At 52.0% G+C, this 15,318-nt stretch overlaps 2 protein-coding genes across 8 annotated transcripts in view; one reads left to right on the top strand and one right to left on the bottom strand.

The window, feature by feature from the left end:
• Cep250 (centrosomal protein 250) overlaps window positions 1-9,791 on the top strand; it is a 51,599-nt gene extending 41,808 nt beyond the window's left edge. For 4 of the 7 annotated variants that reach the window (XM_021640499.2, XM_060382980.1, XM_060382984.1 and 1 more), the window contains 6 exons: window positions 398-2,998; window positions 5,447-5,560; window positions 5,686-5,871; window positions 6,180-6,281; window positions 7,068-7,127; window positions 9,051-9,791. In XM_021640499.2, coding sequence (XP_021496174.1) covers window positions 398-2,998; window positions 5,447-5,560; window positions 5,686-5,871; window positions 6,180-6,281; window positions 7,068-7,127; window positions 9,051-9,305 — 3,318 coding nt within the window. In that variant the 3' untranslated portion in view covers window positions 9,306-9,791. The remainder of the gene's footprint in view (window positions 1-397; window positions 2,999-5,446; window positions 5,561-5,685; window positions 5,872-6,179; window positions 6,282-7,067; window positions 7,128-9,050) is intronic. The other 3 variants (XM_060382983.1, XM_060382981.1, XM_060382982.1) reach the window with 3 other exon arrangements.
• Window positions 9,792-12,118: 2,327 nt separating this feature from the next.
• C4H20orf173 (chromosome 4 C20orf173 homolog) lies at window positions 12,119-14,409 on the bottom strand. Its single transcript, XM_021640504.2, is given in 4 exon segments — window positions 12,119-12,281; window positions 13,523-13,672; window positions 13,747-13,904; window positions 14,096-14,409. Coding segments are annotated over 4 exon segments (687 nt in total). The 5' UTR covers window positions 14,369-14,409; the 3' UTR covers window positions 12,119-12,175.
• Between the last annotated feature and the right edge of the window lie 909 nt (window positions 14,410-15,318).

The following is a 15,318-nucleotide window of genomic DNA, read 5'->3' as shown; positions in this document are numbered from 1 at the left end:
TCATCTGCAAGATCAGGGTCTAGAATGTCTCTTTTCACCAGGCTATATCCCTGGACACAGAGCAGCTTTGGAAGATGGTAGGGACATGCTTGTATAGGATCACCTTAAGTGAAATAAATCACTTCTTCCATCCTTGTTAAGGCCTGGTCATTGCTGGTGCCATAAAATAAGAGTGATAGTATCCAGAAAATAATCTTGACTGGGTGATGGTGGTGCATGCCTTTAATCCCAGCACTTGGAAGGCAGAGGCATTCAGACCTGAGTTTGGTGGTGGCGTGGTTGCCTGGTCTACAGAGCAAGTTCCAGAACAGCCAGGGCTACATCGAGAAACCCTGTCTTGTAAAAGAAACAAACAAAAAACGAAATAGTCTTAAGGTGCTTTGCCTCTTGTTCCCAGAATGATCGAGAGTTGCTTCAGGCATCTAAGGAGAAGCTGTCGGCCCAGGTTGAACATCTACAGTCATGTGTTGCAGAAGCTCAGGCTCAGGCAAGTGCAGCCGGTGTCCTGGAAGAAGATCTGCGAACAGCTCGCTCTGCACTGAAACTGAAAAATGAGGAGATAGAGAGTGAGCGGGAGAGAGCCCAGGCTTTGCAAGAGCAGAGCGAGCTGAAGATGGCTCAGGGGAAAGCTTTGCAGGAGAATCTAGCCCTGCTGACCCAGACCCTGTCTAACAGAGAACGGGAGGTAGAGACGTTGCAGGCTGAGGTTCAGGAACTAGAGAAGCAGCGGGAAATGCAGAAGGCTGCTCTGGAGCTGCTCTCCCTGGACCTGAAGAAGAGGAGTCAAGAGATAGACTTGCAACAAGAACAGATTGAGGAGCTGGAGAAGTGCAGGTCCGTCTTAGAGCACCTGCCCATGGCCGTCCAGGAGCGGGAGCAGAGGCTGAGTGTGCAGCGGGACCAGATCAGAGAACTGGAGAAAGAGCAAGAGGCCCAGAGGGGTGTCTTGGAGCATCAGCTTCTGGAGCTTGAGAAGAAGGCTCAAGTGATTGAGTCCCAGAGGGGACAGATTCAGGATCTGAAAAAGCAGCTGGTGACGCTGGAATGCGTGGCCCTGGAACTGGAGGAAAGCCATCACAAAGTGGAGGGCCAGCAGCAGGTGATCACAGAGCTGGAAGGCCAGAGGGAAATGCAGAGGATGGCCCTAACCCACCTCACACTGGACCTGGAAGAAAGGAGCCAGGAGCTGCAGGCACAAAGCAGCCAGCTCCATGAGCTGGAGAACCACCGCACGCGGCTGGCAAGAGAGCTGCAGGAGAGGGATCAGGAGGTGAAGTCTCAGCACCAGCAGATTGACGAGCTGCAGAAGCAGAAGGAGCAGCTGACTCAGGACCTGGAGAGGAAAGGCCAGGAGCTGATGCTGCAGAAGGAGAGGATTCAGGTTCTGGAAGATCAGAGGATGCTTCAGACCAAGATCCTAGAGGAGGACCTGGAGCAGATCAAGCATTCCTTGAGAGAACGCGGCCCGGAGCTGGCCTCTCAGCGGCAGCTGGTGCATGAGCGGGCCGACGATGGAAAGAGCCCAAGTAAAGCCCAGCGTGGGAGCCTGGAACACCTGAAGCTGATCCTGCGTGATAAGGAGAAGGAGGTAGAATGCCAGCAGGAGCGTATCCAGGAACTACAGGAGCACACGGACCAGCTGGAACAGCAGCTCCAGGGCCTACACAGGAAAGTGGACGAGACCAGTCTGCTCCTGACCCATCGAGAACAGGAGGCCGAAGCCCTGCAGCAGCACCTCCAGGAAGCCAAGGAACAAGGGGAGCTGAAAGAGCAGGCGCTTCGGGGTCAGCTGGAGGAGGCCAAGAGAGCTCTGGCCCAGAGGGACCAAGAACTAGAGGCCCTTCGGCAAGAACAGCAGCTAGCCAGGAGCCAGGAGGAAAGCATGAGGCAAAAGACAAGTGCTCTACAGGCCGCTCTGGAGCAAGCTCATGTGACGCTGAAGGACCAGCAGGGGGAGCTGGAAGAACACCAGGGCCAGATGCAACGGCTTCAGGAAGAGCTAGCAGTGGAGGGCCGGCAGGTGCGGGCCCTGGAGGAGGTGTTGGGAGACCTAAGGGCTGAGTCCCTGGAGCAGGAGAAGGCAGTGCTGGCCCTTCAACAACGGTGTGCTGAACAGGTACAGGAACATGAGGCAGAAGCCAGGACCCTGCAGGACAGCTGGCTACAGGCCCAGGCCACACTCACAGAACAAGAACAAGAGCTAGCGGCTCTTCGAGCAGAAAACCAGTATTCCCGCCAACAGGAGGAGGCTGCATGGGGCCGGGCAGAGGCTCTGCAGGAGGCCCTCAGCAAAGCCCAGGCTGCCCTGCAGGAGAAAGAGCAGAGTCTGCTTGAGCAGGCTGAGTTGAGCTGCGCTCTGGAGGCCAGCACTACCACCTTGAAAGCTACGCTGGACACTTGCCAGGCACAAGCCAGCCAGCTGAAGGAGGCCCTGAGAATTCGAGACAGTGAGATCCAGGCCCAGGCTCTCCGACACCAGGAGCTTATGCAGCAGCTCCAGCAGGAACTTTCCCAGAAGGAAGAAGAACTGAGGCAGCAGGAGGAGCAAAGGCAGCTACTGAAGAAGGCTGTGGCCCAGAGGAGTCAAGAAAATGAGATTCAAAAGAAGCAAAGTCTGGAGCGAGAGAGAGAAGAGGAGAAAAGGGGCTTTCTTGAGAGCCTACGGGAGCTGCGGCTGACTGTAGCCCAAAAGGAAGAAGAGATTTTGATGCTGAGGGAGGCCCGGCACAGGCAGGATCTGGAATCCTCTTCCTCAAGCCGCAGAGGCTTCCCAGCGGAAAAGCCATCTCCACAACCGTCCCCAGTGCAACAGGAATTGGAGCGCTTGCAGAATGCTCTGAGGCAGACAGAGGCCAGGGAAATCGAATGGAGGGAGAAGGCTCAGGACTTGGCACTGTGTCTGGCCGAGAGCAAGGCCAACATCAGGAGTCTGGAGGAGGCCAACAGGTTCCTAAAAGCCTCTGTCCTCGAGCAGGAATCAGAACAAGAAAGACTGCAGGTGAGTCACTTCGTCGGGGAGGGAGGAGGGGGAACGGAGTTCATTAGGTGAGCTCAAAGGCTTACCTGCCTGTGGTACCTCAAAGTGAGAAGGCAGAGGTGGTGAGCCCCTCCTTACCTCAGAGGCAGCGGAGCAGATGAGCACCTGTAATGAGCGTGGTCCATGCCTGATAGAGTGTGCTCCGAGCATGCTGCAGGGGCACTCCCAACTCCCTGAGGTGGGTAACGGGTGGCTTCCTGGGAAACATGCCGCTTAAGGTTAGGTCGGAAGGGACTTGGTAGAGATGGCAAGGTGCAGTGCGGGTAGGGGTTTCTTGGGGAAGAGCAGAGGAAACATAAGTAAGGGACAGGGGGAAGACCAGAGGTTCAAGTCACCTGGGACATAGTGGGTGCTGGCAAGAGAACAGAGGACAGCAGTAGCCATGGCATTCAGGACTTCTAAGGACAGAGTCACTACTAGTGGGAAGTAGATGGAAGATTTAGGGCAAGTTCGGAAAGCTGCCCGGGACAGCATGTGGAGTGACGGTGGGCTTGGGAATGCCAAAGGGGGCTGACAGAAGTCCAGGGACGGGGCGGCAAGAAAGGACAAAGGCACTACCAGGGTTTATGCCCCCTGAGATAAAGAGAAGCAGGGTTGAGGAAGGCGAGCTTGGTTTGGAAGTGGAGCGAGGCCCCTGGGGGACACACAGGGACCAGTCCTGCCAGCCGCTCAGTGAAGGACCTGTGGGTGAAGAATGGGATGCTCCGTTAGAGCTCTGGTAGGAAGCATGGTAGAGCTCCAGTCAGCAGGTTGATCATAGAAAATGTTTCTTAACCTATGGGTCGTGGCCCCTGTAGGGTTGAAATAACCCTTTCACAGTGGTCACCTAAAACCATTGGAAATATCAGATATTTACATTATGATTCGTAACAGCAGCAAAATTACAGTTAAGAAGTAGTAGTGGAAGTAATTGTAGGGTGGGGGTCACCACAGCATGAAGACCTGTATTACAGGGACATAGCATCAGGAAGGCTGAGAACACTGATTAAAGGACTCGGGGTGAAATGTTTGTCTTGAGGTCTCGCCTTGGTTGTCCTCACACCCCAGCACCAAGCCCACGTCTCCAGACTGACAGCAGAATGGGCCGTGGAGAGAGCTGGCTTACTGCTGAACATAGACAGTGTTTCTTTCTCCAAGACAAACTTAATCCAGTTGTCTAAGGAAACTGATTCTGTGTTTTGATCTGTTGAACCCAGAGCAAAAGAATCCATTCTCTCACCTCAGACAACTGCTGGGAACTGACCTCTGAGGACTCCCAGAGCTCTGCCCTGCTAAAAGGGCAGTATGTGGAGAAGGAATTGCACTGACAAATTTTGGAGTTGGGTTCCTGGATTTGAACTAGGTTCTGTAATTTCCTGGCTGTGCCATGCCTGAGCCCTCCCTTTTCAAACCTGCAATTCTGATGAACGTGTAGGGAATGGGGTTGCAGGGTTGCAGTGAGGCTGTATGCACCAAGCACCTTTTAACTCTTGAGAGGAGTGTGTGTTCTGTGGCACATGTGCGAGGTCACGATTGGTTCTCTGCATTCGCTATGTGGGTTCCCAGGACCCACAGAATGCAGATCGTCAGACTCGGTGACAAGCGTCTTCACCCACCAAGCCATTTTTCTGGCCTTGGAACTCATGGATCTGGGTGAGAGGATACTTCCTGCCCTGCTCTTTCAACAGCACAATGAGGCTCAGAGACACTTTGCATACTCCTTATCCCCAGACACTACACAAGCATCTTCTACAGGCAGTCCTTGGTGGTGCCAGTGCTTTTGTTTTTGGTTTTTCGAGACAGGGCTTCTCTGCGTAGCCCAGGCTGTAGCCAGGCTGTCCTCTGCCTCTCAAGTGCTGGGACTAATGGCATGCACCACTGCTTCCTGGCTGTTGTTAGTGTATGTGCATGTCTGAGTGTGTGCCATGTGTGTGCAGGTCTCAAGGAGGCCTGAAGAGGGCGTTGGATTCCCTGGAGCTGGAGTTAGAGGCAGCTATGAGCCGTGCCATGTGGGTGCTGGGAACCAAATTCAGGTCCTCTGGAAAAGCAGCAAGCTCTCTTTACCACATAGTACTTTACATATTCTAAACATTTTTACATGCCATGTTTCATTGTTCTCATTTTTGCACTGCCTTCAAAGAAATAACTGATAAGATGTTCATTTTATTGTTGAAAAATGGCAGAGACCTCAGCTTCTCCAGAGCCAGACTTCTGGATGGGGTGAGCTAATTCTGACAGTCTGACTAGGGCTCAGGGTTAGAGCATTTGGCCCTTCCTTTCCCTGTGAGCCTGTCACACACACACACACACACACTGACAGATCTGTCTGCCTTCTTAAGCATGGCTTGCTTATGAAGAAGGCAGAGGATGACACAATTTTGGACATGAGTTTGGCATAGTGTGAGTCTTCTCCCTTGCTCTATGCCCTAGGAGGAGTTGGCACTCAGCAGACAGGCTCTGGAAGAGCAGCAGTCACATGGCCCACACTCAACCAGCAGAGCAGACCAGGAGCCCAAAGCTGGACAGGACACAGAGCCTGGAGAGGTGAGATGTGCCTGGGGGCACGGGAGGAGCCCTGTCAGCAGCTTCTTCCCCTCTTTTGGGAATGGGTCTCCGAACCCAAACTGCCAGATTGGTCCCTTGCCTTCCTGTCTTCTCCCTGTCTGTAGGGCTGCCCAGATGAGCATCATGGGTCTCCCATGCAGGTAGTGGAAGCTGAGCCTAGTTCTGGAGCAGAAGAGAGGGAACGATGGAAACGAAGGATTGAAAGTCTGCAGCAAGCAGTGGCGCAGCTGGAAGTTGAACAGAGCGCTCTGCAGCACGACAACAAACAGCTGCGGAGCGTCTTGGTTCGGGTCAGCAACTTTTGCAGTCTCCCTCTGGGGCCCGGTGGGCCTGCGTCTCCACTTTTTTATTAAATTACAGCCATGCTTTTGGGTGCTTGCCTGCCACACCAGGGAGTGGAGTAGTTGTGACAGGGCTGGAATAGCCCACAGAGCCCCCCTGCTTCCAAGGCCTGAGAGCTGGCCTGCCTCCACTGTGCCAGGGGCACTTCCTTGCATTCCACCATATGCCCTCCCCAGCCCAGGACTCTTACTTCCTGTGGCTTCTAGCTCTCTCCACTCACCCCTGCTCGTGTGATTTCTCACTTGCATATTGGCAGGTGGAGAACCAGCGGAGGAGGCTGAAGAAGGACTTAATGTGTGCAACCGGGTCAGGGTCACTGGAGACCGAAGAAGCTATGACTTCATTCTTCCCACAACAGGTTTGCCTATTTTTCTCACCTGCCTCTTCTTCCCTCCCCCTTCACCTCACCTTACCTCAACCCTCTGTAGTGCATAGCCCAAGGCACTCAGATTCCGAGCCAACCACCCTGACTGGTCTAGAGAGCCCCTCCTGGCTTGATTCTGCCCTAGACTAGCCTTGCCTCAGGGGGAGGTCCGACATCAGTAGGTGAGAGTGTTGTCAGCGATAGTGGGCTTGCATTGTTAGGGGTTCGGATCCACTCCCCAGACAAGTGCCTCAGGCTCACCTCGGGTCAGCCAGAACCCCTGGCGCCCAGGAGTTATGTTGTACTCACCAGAGTTAGGGTTCTTGACAGCTCCTGGCACAGACGTTCTCCTGGTCCCGAATATCTCCAGCTTCACCCCATTTCCCATAATGACTGTTTCCCAAGGGCAGACACTGTCTTCCCCTGTGTATCTTTGGCTTGTAGCCCAAGGCTGCCATAGAACAGATCCATCATGAACCCTTACGTTAAATAAAAATGGGTTTCTCACAAAGGTTGTTGCCCACTGTGCTTCTGTGGGCCCTCCTGGGACTCCCCTAGCCCTGAAACTATGCCCATTGAGCCTCAGTCTGAGTTCAGGTACTTCTGGTCCTCAAGACGTTGCCTAGCCCACCCCCAGAAGTGGGAGGAGGAGTTCAGCACTGCCTTCTCAGCAGATAGAACCCCTAGAATCCAAGGTGGCCATGGAGCAGAGGTAAGGTGCTGAGGAGACTCCAGAGCAGGACAGCCCGGTCTAACAGGATCCATATCTGTTTTCTGCAGGATGGAAGAGGCCAGAGACGTTTCGCGTTTTGCGTTCATGCGGTTGAACTTCAGAAAGAGGTATGTTCTGGAAGGATCCGTGTTCTATTTCCTCCCACTGTGCTCAGGCAACAAGGCTTAGTGCTCGCTATGTGCTTGGCCCTGTGTGTTTGCATCCAGAGAGGAGATGTAGCTTTGGCATTCAGAAAACTTTCATCTCCGCAAGAGGCAAATGGTGCTTCCGATGAAAGGGAGAGGAGCAGAAGGGTCTAGAACAGAATGGAGCGAGAAGCGCTGGCAGGCATCTGCTTTGGCTGCAGGCAGGCAGTGCTTTCGACAGCACCTGGGGCAGAGGGACCCAGACACAGCCCCACCAAGGTGCTGCACTCAGGGCGACTACACCAGCGCCACCCTCCTCCTCCCAGTGTTGAGATGTTTATGATTTGATATCTAAGCCTCTTTCGGAAATCAGTAGTTACATTGGCAGGGCTGGCTCTCACACTTTGGCTGCTGCTTTTTATTTTGTTTAAAAAGCAGTCCTGATTGAGTCTGAGGCAGGAGAGGCCCGGGGACTTTCTTTTTCCTAGTGTCCCCCTCAGATCTGCTCTCCACCACCTCTTACTGCACCTAGTCTGGGCAGTCCTGGTGCTCATCACTTTGCAGTCTGCTCGTCTCACTGCTCCCATCTGAGGGATGGTACGTTTGGCTATGTGTTAGAGCCCAGGGAAGGAGCTGTGAATACTGATGGCTGGGCTGCTCGCCACTCTAGTTAAGCTGTGAAAAATAAAAGGTATCAGGCTAATAATGTTTATTATGTGCTCTATAGTTATTACGGCAGTATTATCTAACACGCTATCACAGTCAATAAAAGACACCTGTTAGATTTTAGATTTGCCTTGGGCTGGGCAGGTAATTCTGCTCTCCTAGGAGTCCTTCCTCCTAGCCCATGTGGTTCTTTTTCTATCCCATGGCAGCTCTTTCCTTTCTCTCCCACCTTCCTCCTCCTTCCCCAAAGCCCTTGAACCTTAGCTCTGCCCACTTCACCTTTGCCCTGCCCAGGTGTAGGAAGTTTTAGCCAGTTAGGAGGCAAGATAACGCAAACATGATTTTGGGGTGCATGAGGGACTTTTACCATGATTGTTCTATGTCTTGTCAGGAGTGTGGTTATGCATAGGCATATCCGTTATCAAAATCATCAAAATTAAAACTCTGGGCATTTTATCACATGTAAGTTTCTCTTGAGTAAATTTGAGCTGGAGAGATGGCTCATCAGTTAAGACCTCTTGCGGCTCTCGCAGAGGACTCAGGTTCAGTTTGCATCACCCACATGATGGCTCACAACAAACCACACTCCAGTTCCAGGGGATCCAATGTCCTCCTCTGACCTCTGTGGGTACCAGGCACACACATATAGGCAAAACAGTCATACAGCTTCTTAAATCTTTTAAACAGTAAAAAAAAAAGAAAAAAAAATTATTGCTGCTTGTAGCTCCTCATGTGTCACCTGTTGTCCTAGATTCATTGATAAACACCCTGACAAAAGCACAGCTTCAGGTCCCAGTCCATCAGAGCAGGGAAATCAAGGCTGCAGGACCTTGGAGCAGCCGAGAGAGCGTTAATGCATGCATGACTGCTGCTCCGCTCACTGCAGTCCAGGACCCAAAGCCAAGGAGCCGCCACACGAGCCGAGTCTGCACCTTGCTTATGTCGACAAGACGATCCCACGCAGACATGCCCACAGGGCACCTGACAGTCTCTCACGGAGCTTCTTGCCAAGGATTCTGGACTGCGTTGACAGTTAAACCAGCCGTCCTAATTGTGAAGCTAGCATTGAGAATCACTGGATTTGGAGTCCATAAAGCCCTTCTCTTTAACCTTAGAACCCAATTCTGAGACTCCTATGTAGCAGAGTTGATTCCAGTGTGAAGCCACAAGAGCACATAGCAGGAGGGCCAGGACAGCTCCAGAGCCTCAACTATCCTTCTTGGTTTTCCTTTCTCCCAGGTATCCCGGCTGCGAGCCCAGCTGGCCTTGGAGCAGCAGCAGAGGGAGGACTACATCGCGCGATCCGTGCAGACCAGCCGTGAACTCGCAAGCCTGCACCACAGCCTGTCCCACTCCCTCCTCACAGTGGCCCAGGCCCCCGAGGCCACTGTTCTGGAGGCTGAGACTCGAAAGCTGGATGAGTCCCTGACTCAGAGTCTGACATCCACAGGGCCAGGCCTGCCACATCCCAGTCCAGACACTTACTCAGAATGACCCCAGGTAGCAGCCATAGCCGGGGAGAGCACAGGCAAGCCAGGTGGCACACCTCAGACTGCGGGGGAGGGAGGTCATAGCCCCCAGTTACAGGTTCGCCAACGGCAAGGAGTTAGCTGTTACCCAACCTGGGAGGCCCAGGTCAGCTGACAGTCCCAGGAATGGAAACGGTACCCCTCTAGGCCGGACACGGTCTCAGGTCACATGAAATGAGGCAAATCACATTTGCTTGCTAACCTACTATTACCCAAGAAGTGCCTTGCCCTGACTACAGGGTACCTGCTGTCTTTCCCCCCGATGGAGCAGCCACAGTCTACACTAAGCCTGAAGACCCAGCTGGCATCAGCAGCACGCAGGTATTCTGTCCTGGGCAGAATCATCCTGCATGCATCAAATACAGGCAGTGTCCACTGCCTATTTGTCTTCAGTGTCTCCCTTACCCTCCCTTACCTTCCCTTTCAATAATAAATACAGGTTTTTATACTAGTCCTCAGCTGCTGTCTGCACTGATGGGCCGAAGGAGAACATAAAGGGAATTAAGGGAGATTCCCGGACTCCTGTATGGTGGCATGAATGTACGAACACTGCGCTATCTAACTGGGGAGGTGGTGGCGCACACCTTTAATTCCAGCACTCAGAAGGCGGAGGCAGGTGGATCTCTGTGAGGCAAGGAGCTGGTCTATCTGTGGCAAAGGACGGGGCCAAGGTCAGAGGCTGGATTCCAGCAAGTCTTAGCTGTAACTTTCTTTACTTGAATCAAGCTCCTCGACCTTTGTCCAAAGTCAGTCTTGATTTGAGAAGTCCATCTGGCTTTGTTCCCCATAACACGTGGTTGTCTGCCTGAATATCCCTATGTGTCCTCCCTGGGCACATCAACTGGCAGTGACTGACCACTAAGTGCAGCCATGTGTGAAGCCAGTCAGCATACAAGTCCAAACCTGTCACTTACTGGTAGCTGTAGACTAGAGCTCACGGGCCTAGGACCACTGTTAGTGCCCCACTTTTTTCTTTTTTTAGTTCAGAGGGATAGAACCTAAGACACCAGGGAGGCTAAGCAGCAGTTCTGCCGCCAAGCCTTGTTCACTATCCCCTAAAGCAGTGTTCTACACTTGATCTGAGCCTGCTGGTCATGTACCTGTGAACTTTGCTTTCCAACAGGTCTTTCACATGTGTGTGCATGTCCATATATATACACACACACATGAGCGCATACATTGCATGTATCAGCATCCCATTTTCATCTTTTAGTATGCACTTTTTTCCAGTTCCCTGTACTGAAGAGCCCCCACTGTAAGAAATTCGTGTAAGAAATACGATAAACAAATGCATTTTTTTTGGGGGGGGTTACTTATAGAGTAGAAAAGACCTAAAGACAGCTACAGAACCAAAATCCCACTTCTCGGTGGGTGACACTCACAAATGCTGGAAACACAGATCACTGCACAGCTTGTGGGCAGCCACCAGTTGGAGAGCTTTTTTCCAGGCAGTTCACCTGGTCTCTGCTGCTTTCTAGGCAGCTGGAAATGTCTGCAGTGACCCCCTGCAGGCCTCATTGCGAGTGAGGGGTCTAGTGAAACTGCTCAGTGTCTGGGACATCCTGAAGCTTTTGAGTTGTTTACTTGGGGGTTTTCCCTGTCAGATTGACTTTTCACCTCCCTTTTGTTTGTTTGTTTTTAAAGATTTATTACATATACAGTGTGTGTTTGCATGTACACCTGCATGCCAGAAGAGGGCACCAGATTTCATTTTAGATGGTTGTGAGCCACCATGTGGTTGCTGGGAACTGAACTCATGACCTCTGGAGGAGCAGCCAGTGCTCTTAACCTCTGAGCCATCTCTCCAGCCCCATGTTTTGTTTTTTTAAGACAGGGTTTCTCAGGTGTCTTTTCTGAGACTGATACTCCAACCAAGGACCATGCAAGAACCCCTGCACAGATGTAGCCCCTGGCAGCTCAGCCTCCAAGTAGGTATCCTAGTAAGGGGAGCAGGGGCTGTCTCTGACATGAACTCAGTGGCTGGCTTTTTGATCACCACTCCCTGAGGCGAGGGGCAGCCTTACCAGGCCACAGAGGAAGACAATGCAGACAACCCTGATGAGACCTAAGAGGCTAGGATCAGAGGGAAGAGGAGGAGGACCTCCCCTATCAGTGGACTTGGGGAAGGGTATGTGAGGAGATAAGGGAAGGAGGGTGGGATTGGGAAGGGATGAGGGAGGGGGTTACAGCTGAGATACAAAGTGAATAAACTGTAATTTATTTAAAAAAAAAAAAAAAAGTCAGGGCTTCTCTGTGTAGCCCTGGCTGTCCTAGAACTCGCTCTGTAGACCAGGCTGGCCTGAACTCAGATTTGCCTGCCTCCTGACTGCTGGGATTGAGGGTGTGCACCACCACTGCTTGCTCCCTCTGGTGTCTTAAGGTGCTTTCCTCCAAAATGAAAGGTTTTGTCTTGTAGGAAAATGCCACACAACACTGGGCAAGGACATGCACACCTGTAATGCCACCTCTCAGAAGGCTAAGACAGGAACATCATAAGATCAAGGTCAGCCTGGGCCTGCATTGCACAGTTCTGCCCAAGAAAAACAGATGATAGCTAGATACATGGATGGATGGCAGCCAGACGGACATAATCATTACCCCTGAGATCCGACCTTCCTCCCCAGATACTGTGCCTGGTAAGAGAACCAGACGGAGATTTTATTCAGTGCTAGACTGATCTCACACCATTTTCTTTTCATCTTCACCCATGAATATCTTCACATTATGTGGCTGTTGTCCTAAAACTCCAGCATTCAGGCCTCAGCCAGTTGTCCCTTGTGAATGGTGGCCCTGTCTTCGCCCTTTAGCTGAAAAGCAACTTCCATATCTGTTTCTCTAGTCCATGCGCACAGGTGTTTCTGGGGCCTTTGGTCTGATCCCATTCTGTTGGTAATAGGACCACTTTCTCTGCTGTTCTGATCCAAATCCCAGAGAGGGTGACCTAGCGTAAGAGAGGGATGTACATGTCAGCAGGCTGAATCCTGTCCTTTAGCCCACGTTCCCTCTCGCAGCAATGACAGGCCGTTTCTAGGGCTGGGAGAGAATGGAGCTGCTCTTCTCTGGGGAAGACAGACTCAGCATGGTATGATGACACTCACAGACTCACCCCGGCCCTCAAAAAGATCCCTCATATGCTCTGAGCAGGGGATTCCAGACAGAGGGAAGGGCCTGGGAAAAGGCAAAGGGAAGCTGCACAATGGCCGGGCACTCCTTTAATCCCAGCATGTGGGAGGAGAGGCAGGAGGACCTCTGTAAGTTCGAGGCCAGCCTGATCCATAGAGTGGGTTCCAGGACAGCAAGGGCTATACAGAGAAACTCTGTCTCAAAAAACAAAAAAGAAAAGGCAAAAGGCAGTGGGAGTATCAGGGAACTGCAGAATGGTAGAAAGATGACTCGTCGGTGAAGAGCATTTGTTGCTGTACACCCACACAGTGGCTCTGAACCATCCATAACTCCATTGCCAAGTAATCAGACCCCTCTTCCGACCTCTGAGGGCATCAGGCATGGACACGGTAAATGCACACAATCCACTCAAACTCATACACACAAAATAATTGTTAAAAAGATAATGCACCGCCTGGAGAGATGGTTCAGAGGTTAAGAGCACTGGCTATTCTCCCTTATAGTGGTCCTGAGTTCAATTCCCAGCAAACACATGGAGGCTCACAACCATCTATAGTGAGATCTGGTGCCCTCTTCTGGACTGCAGGCATACACACAGGCAGAATATTATATAAATAATAAATAAATTAATTTTTTAAAAAAGATAATGTACTGAATAGGAGAGCAGAAGGCAGGGAGAAGCGAGGAATGGATGTAGACAGAACTTTGGCCTTGTGCTGAAGCCATCAGGCATGCAATGAGTTCATGCCGACCATGCAGACAAAACTGTAAATTCCGGTATTGCCCACTCACCCTGGTTAGCCAGCTAGTTGCCTGTATTAGTTATACCTGGGCTAGCCTGAGTCCCACAGCAAGTGAGAGCCACATCCTCTCCTTGTCTTTACTATCTCATGCCTCTAGGAAATCAGACCATCTTCCAAACTCTATGGAAGAACTGGAGGTGGTGAGATTCTAGAAAGCCGAGACCTGAAAAAACCCCTTGGGTGCCCCTAGAGAGGCAGCAAGACTCCCCAGCATTCCTCCCATCTTCCCAGGAGAGCCCCATGGTCTAGCCATTACCTTGTCCCTCCAGGCACTAGATCAGACAGCTGCAGTAACCACTGTTGCCTCCAGTAGCCCTGGTGACTCTCATTCCTGGGACAGGTGAAGGGTCCTGTGGTTTGGTTCCTCAATTCTGCCTCAGAGCTGTGGGCAAAAGCCTAATTCATCCTGGTAACAATGGCAGAAACTGAAGGACCCTGGGGCAAGCCTGATCTGGGCCCTACCACCTTCTCGGCACCCACCTGATAACCATGTAGAATCGGTTGGTATTACTGAGGCCAGAGTTCCCTAGGATGGCACAGGGCACACAGTGAAAATCAAAATGGTGTAGGAGGGGCCTGGAAATAACTTCTGATGTCTTCTTCCACACTTTCCCAAGCTCGCTCACAGAGCTGATGCCCTGGAAACAGCACAGAGAGGAGGCGGGGTCTGGCACCAGCCCTCAGTTCTGGGGGCCAGCAGGGGAGGCCAGGGCCGAGGTAGAAAAGGGGGCATGCACACCGCAGCCATGAGAAGGGGTCTGGGCTAGGATGTGGGAGGACTAAGCGTGGGGACCAACGTGAATGGGGCAGGGCTCCACTGACCACTGACCAGCCACCAGAGAGCGTTGGTTCTCCTCAAGTACCCCATGGTCTTCTCATAACAAGCTTCAATCCAGTTCCATCCTCCAACTGCGTGGCGGCAGGTGGAGCAGTTGGGGGTCCTTGGAGGGCAGCCATGCTCCCCAAATTTGAAGCACAGCCAGTTACAGTGTTGTGGAACCATGTATGTCCATTCCTGCTGGGGTGCCGATTCGTGGGCCAGATCCAAGTAGGGAGCCACCAGACACAAGACAAGCCCCCAGAGGACCCAGCAGGGCTTCATGTCTGCGCAGACGATGGCTTACGCAGCAGCCGGCAGACGGCTCCTCCACCTGAAAGCACACGGGGCTGAGGCCACAGACAGTACCAGCATCCCTTCATGCTGGCCTCCACAGCTCCTCGGTCTTCCAGCTTCAACCCTTCCCTCCTGTCCATTTCCTTACCCCAGGGAAGATTCTGACTGGGCCTAGGTGAAGATGCTAGGACAGACAGAGAGCATAAGTTTTCTCTTGAGTGCTCCCTGTAGAAGGAAAGATTGGCTGTCAGTGCCATCCCAGTCAGATTCAAGAGCTCATCACAAAGTCCACGTTGTGACCGCTGTCCGGTACTCTGCCCAGAGAAAGTCACCAGGCTCTTTCTCTGATACCCAAAGGTAAGACCAGGGGCACACACTGTCCTCCATTCTGTCTTCACTTAGATGTCTGAGATCTCGCACCTGAACAAGCCTGACTGAACCTGTGGTTTTGCTGAGAGGCCAAGTCTTCCAAGGCGGTTCTGTCAGTAAATGACCACACCATCCCGACTGTTCTGCTTTTGTTGTAATCCTCCAAAATTCTTACTCTCTCCTTTAAAAAAGTTTTAAAATCAACACACAAAGTATTGGATATCATTATGATAGCTGGGCGCGGTGGTACACGCCTGTAATCCCAGCACTCAGGGAGGCAGAGGCAGGCAGATCTCTGTGAGTTTGAGGCCAGCCTGGTCTACAAAGTGAGTCCAGGACAGCCAAGGCTACACAGAGAAACCCTGTCTTTTTTTTTTTTTTTTAAGATTTATTTTTTATTATGTATACAATGTTGTAACTGCATGTACAGCTAAAGAGGCCAGAAGAGGGCACCAGATCTCATTATAGATGGTTATGAGCCACCATATGGCTGCTGGGAATTGAACGCATGCCCTCTGGAAGAGCAGCCAGTGCTCCTAACCTCTGAGCCATCTCTCTAGCCCCAAAAC

Source organism: Meriones unguiculatus, chromosome 4 (genome assembly GCF_030254825.1).
Source record: "Meriones unguiculatus strain TT.TT164.6M chromosome 4, Bangor_MerUng_6.1, whole genome shotgun sequence".
NCBI lineage: Eukaryota > Metazoa > Chordata > Mammalia > Rodentia > Muridae > Meriones > Meriones unguiculatus.
Note: the sequence above shows the minus strand (reverse complement) of the source record. Positions and strands in the feature narration are given on the sequence as shown.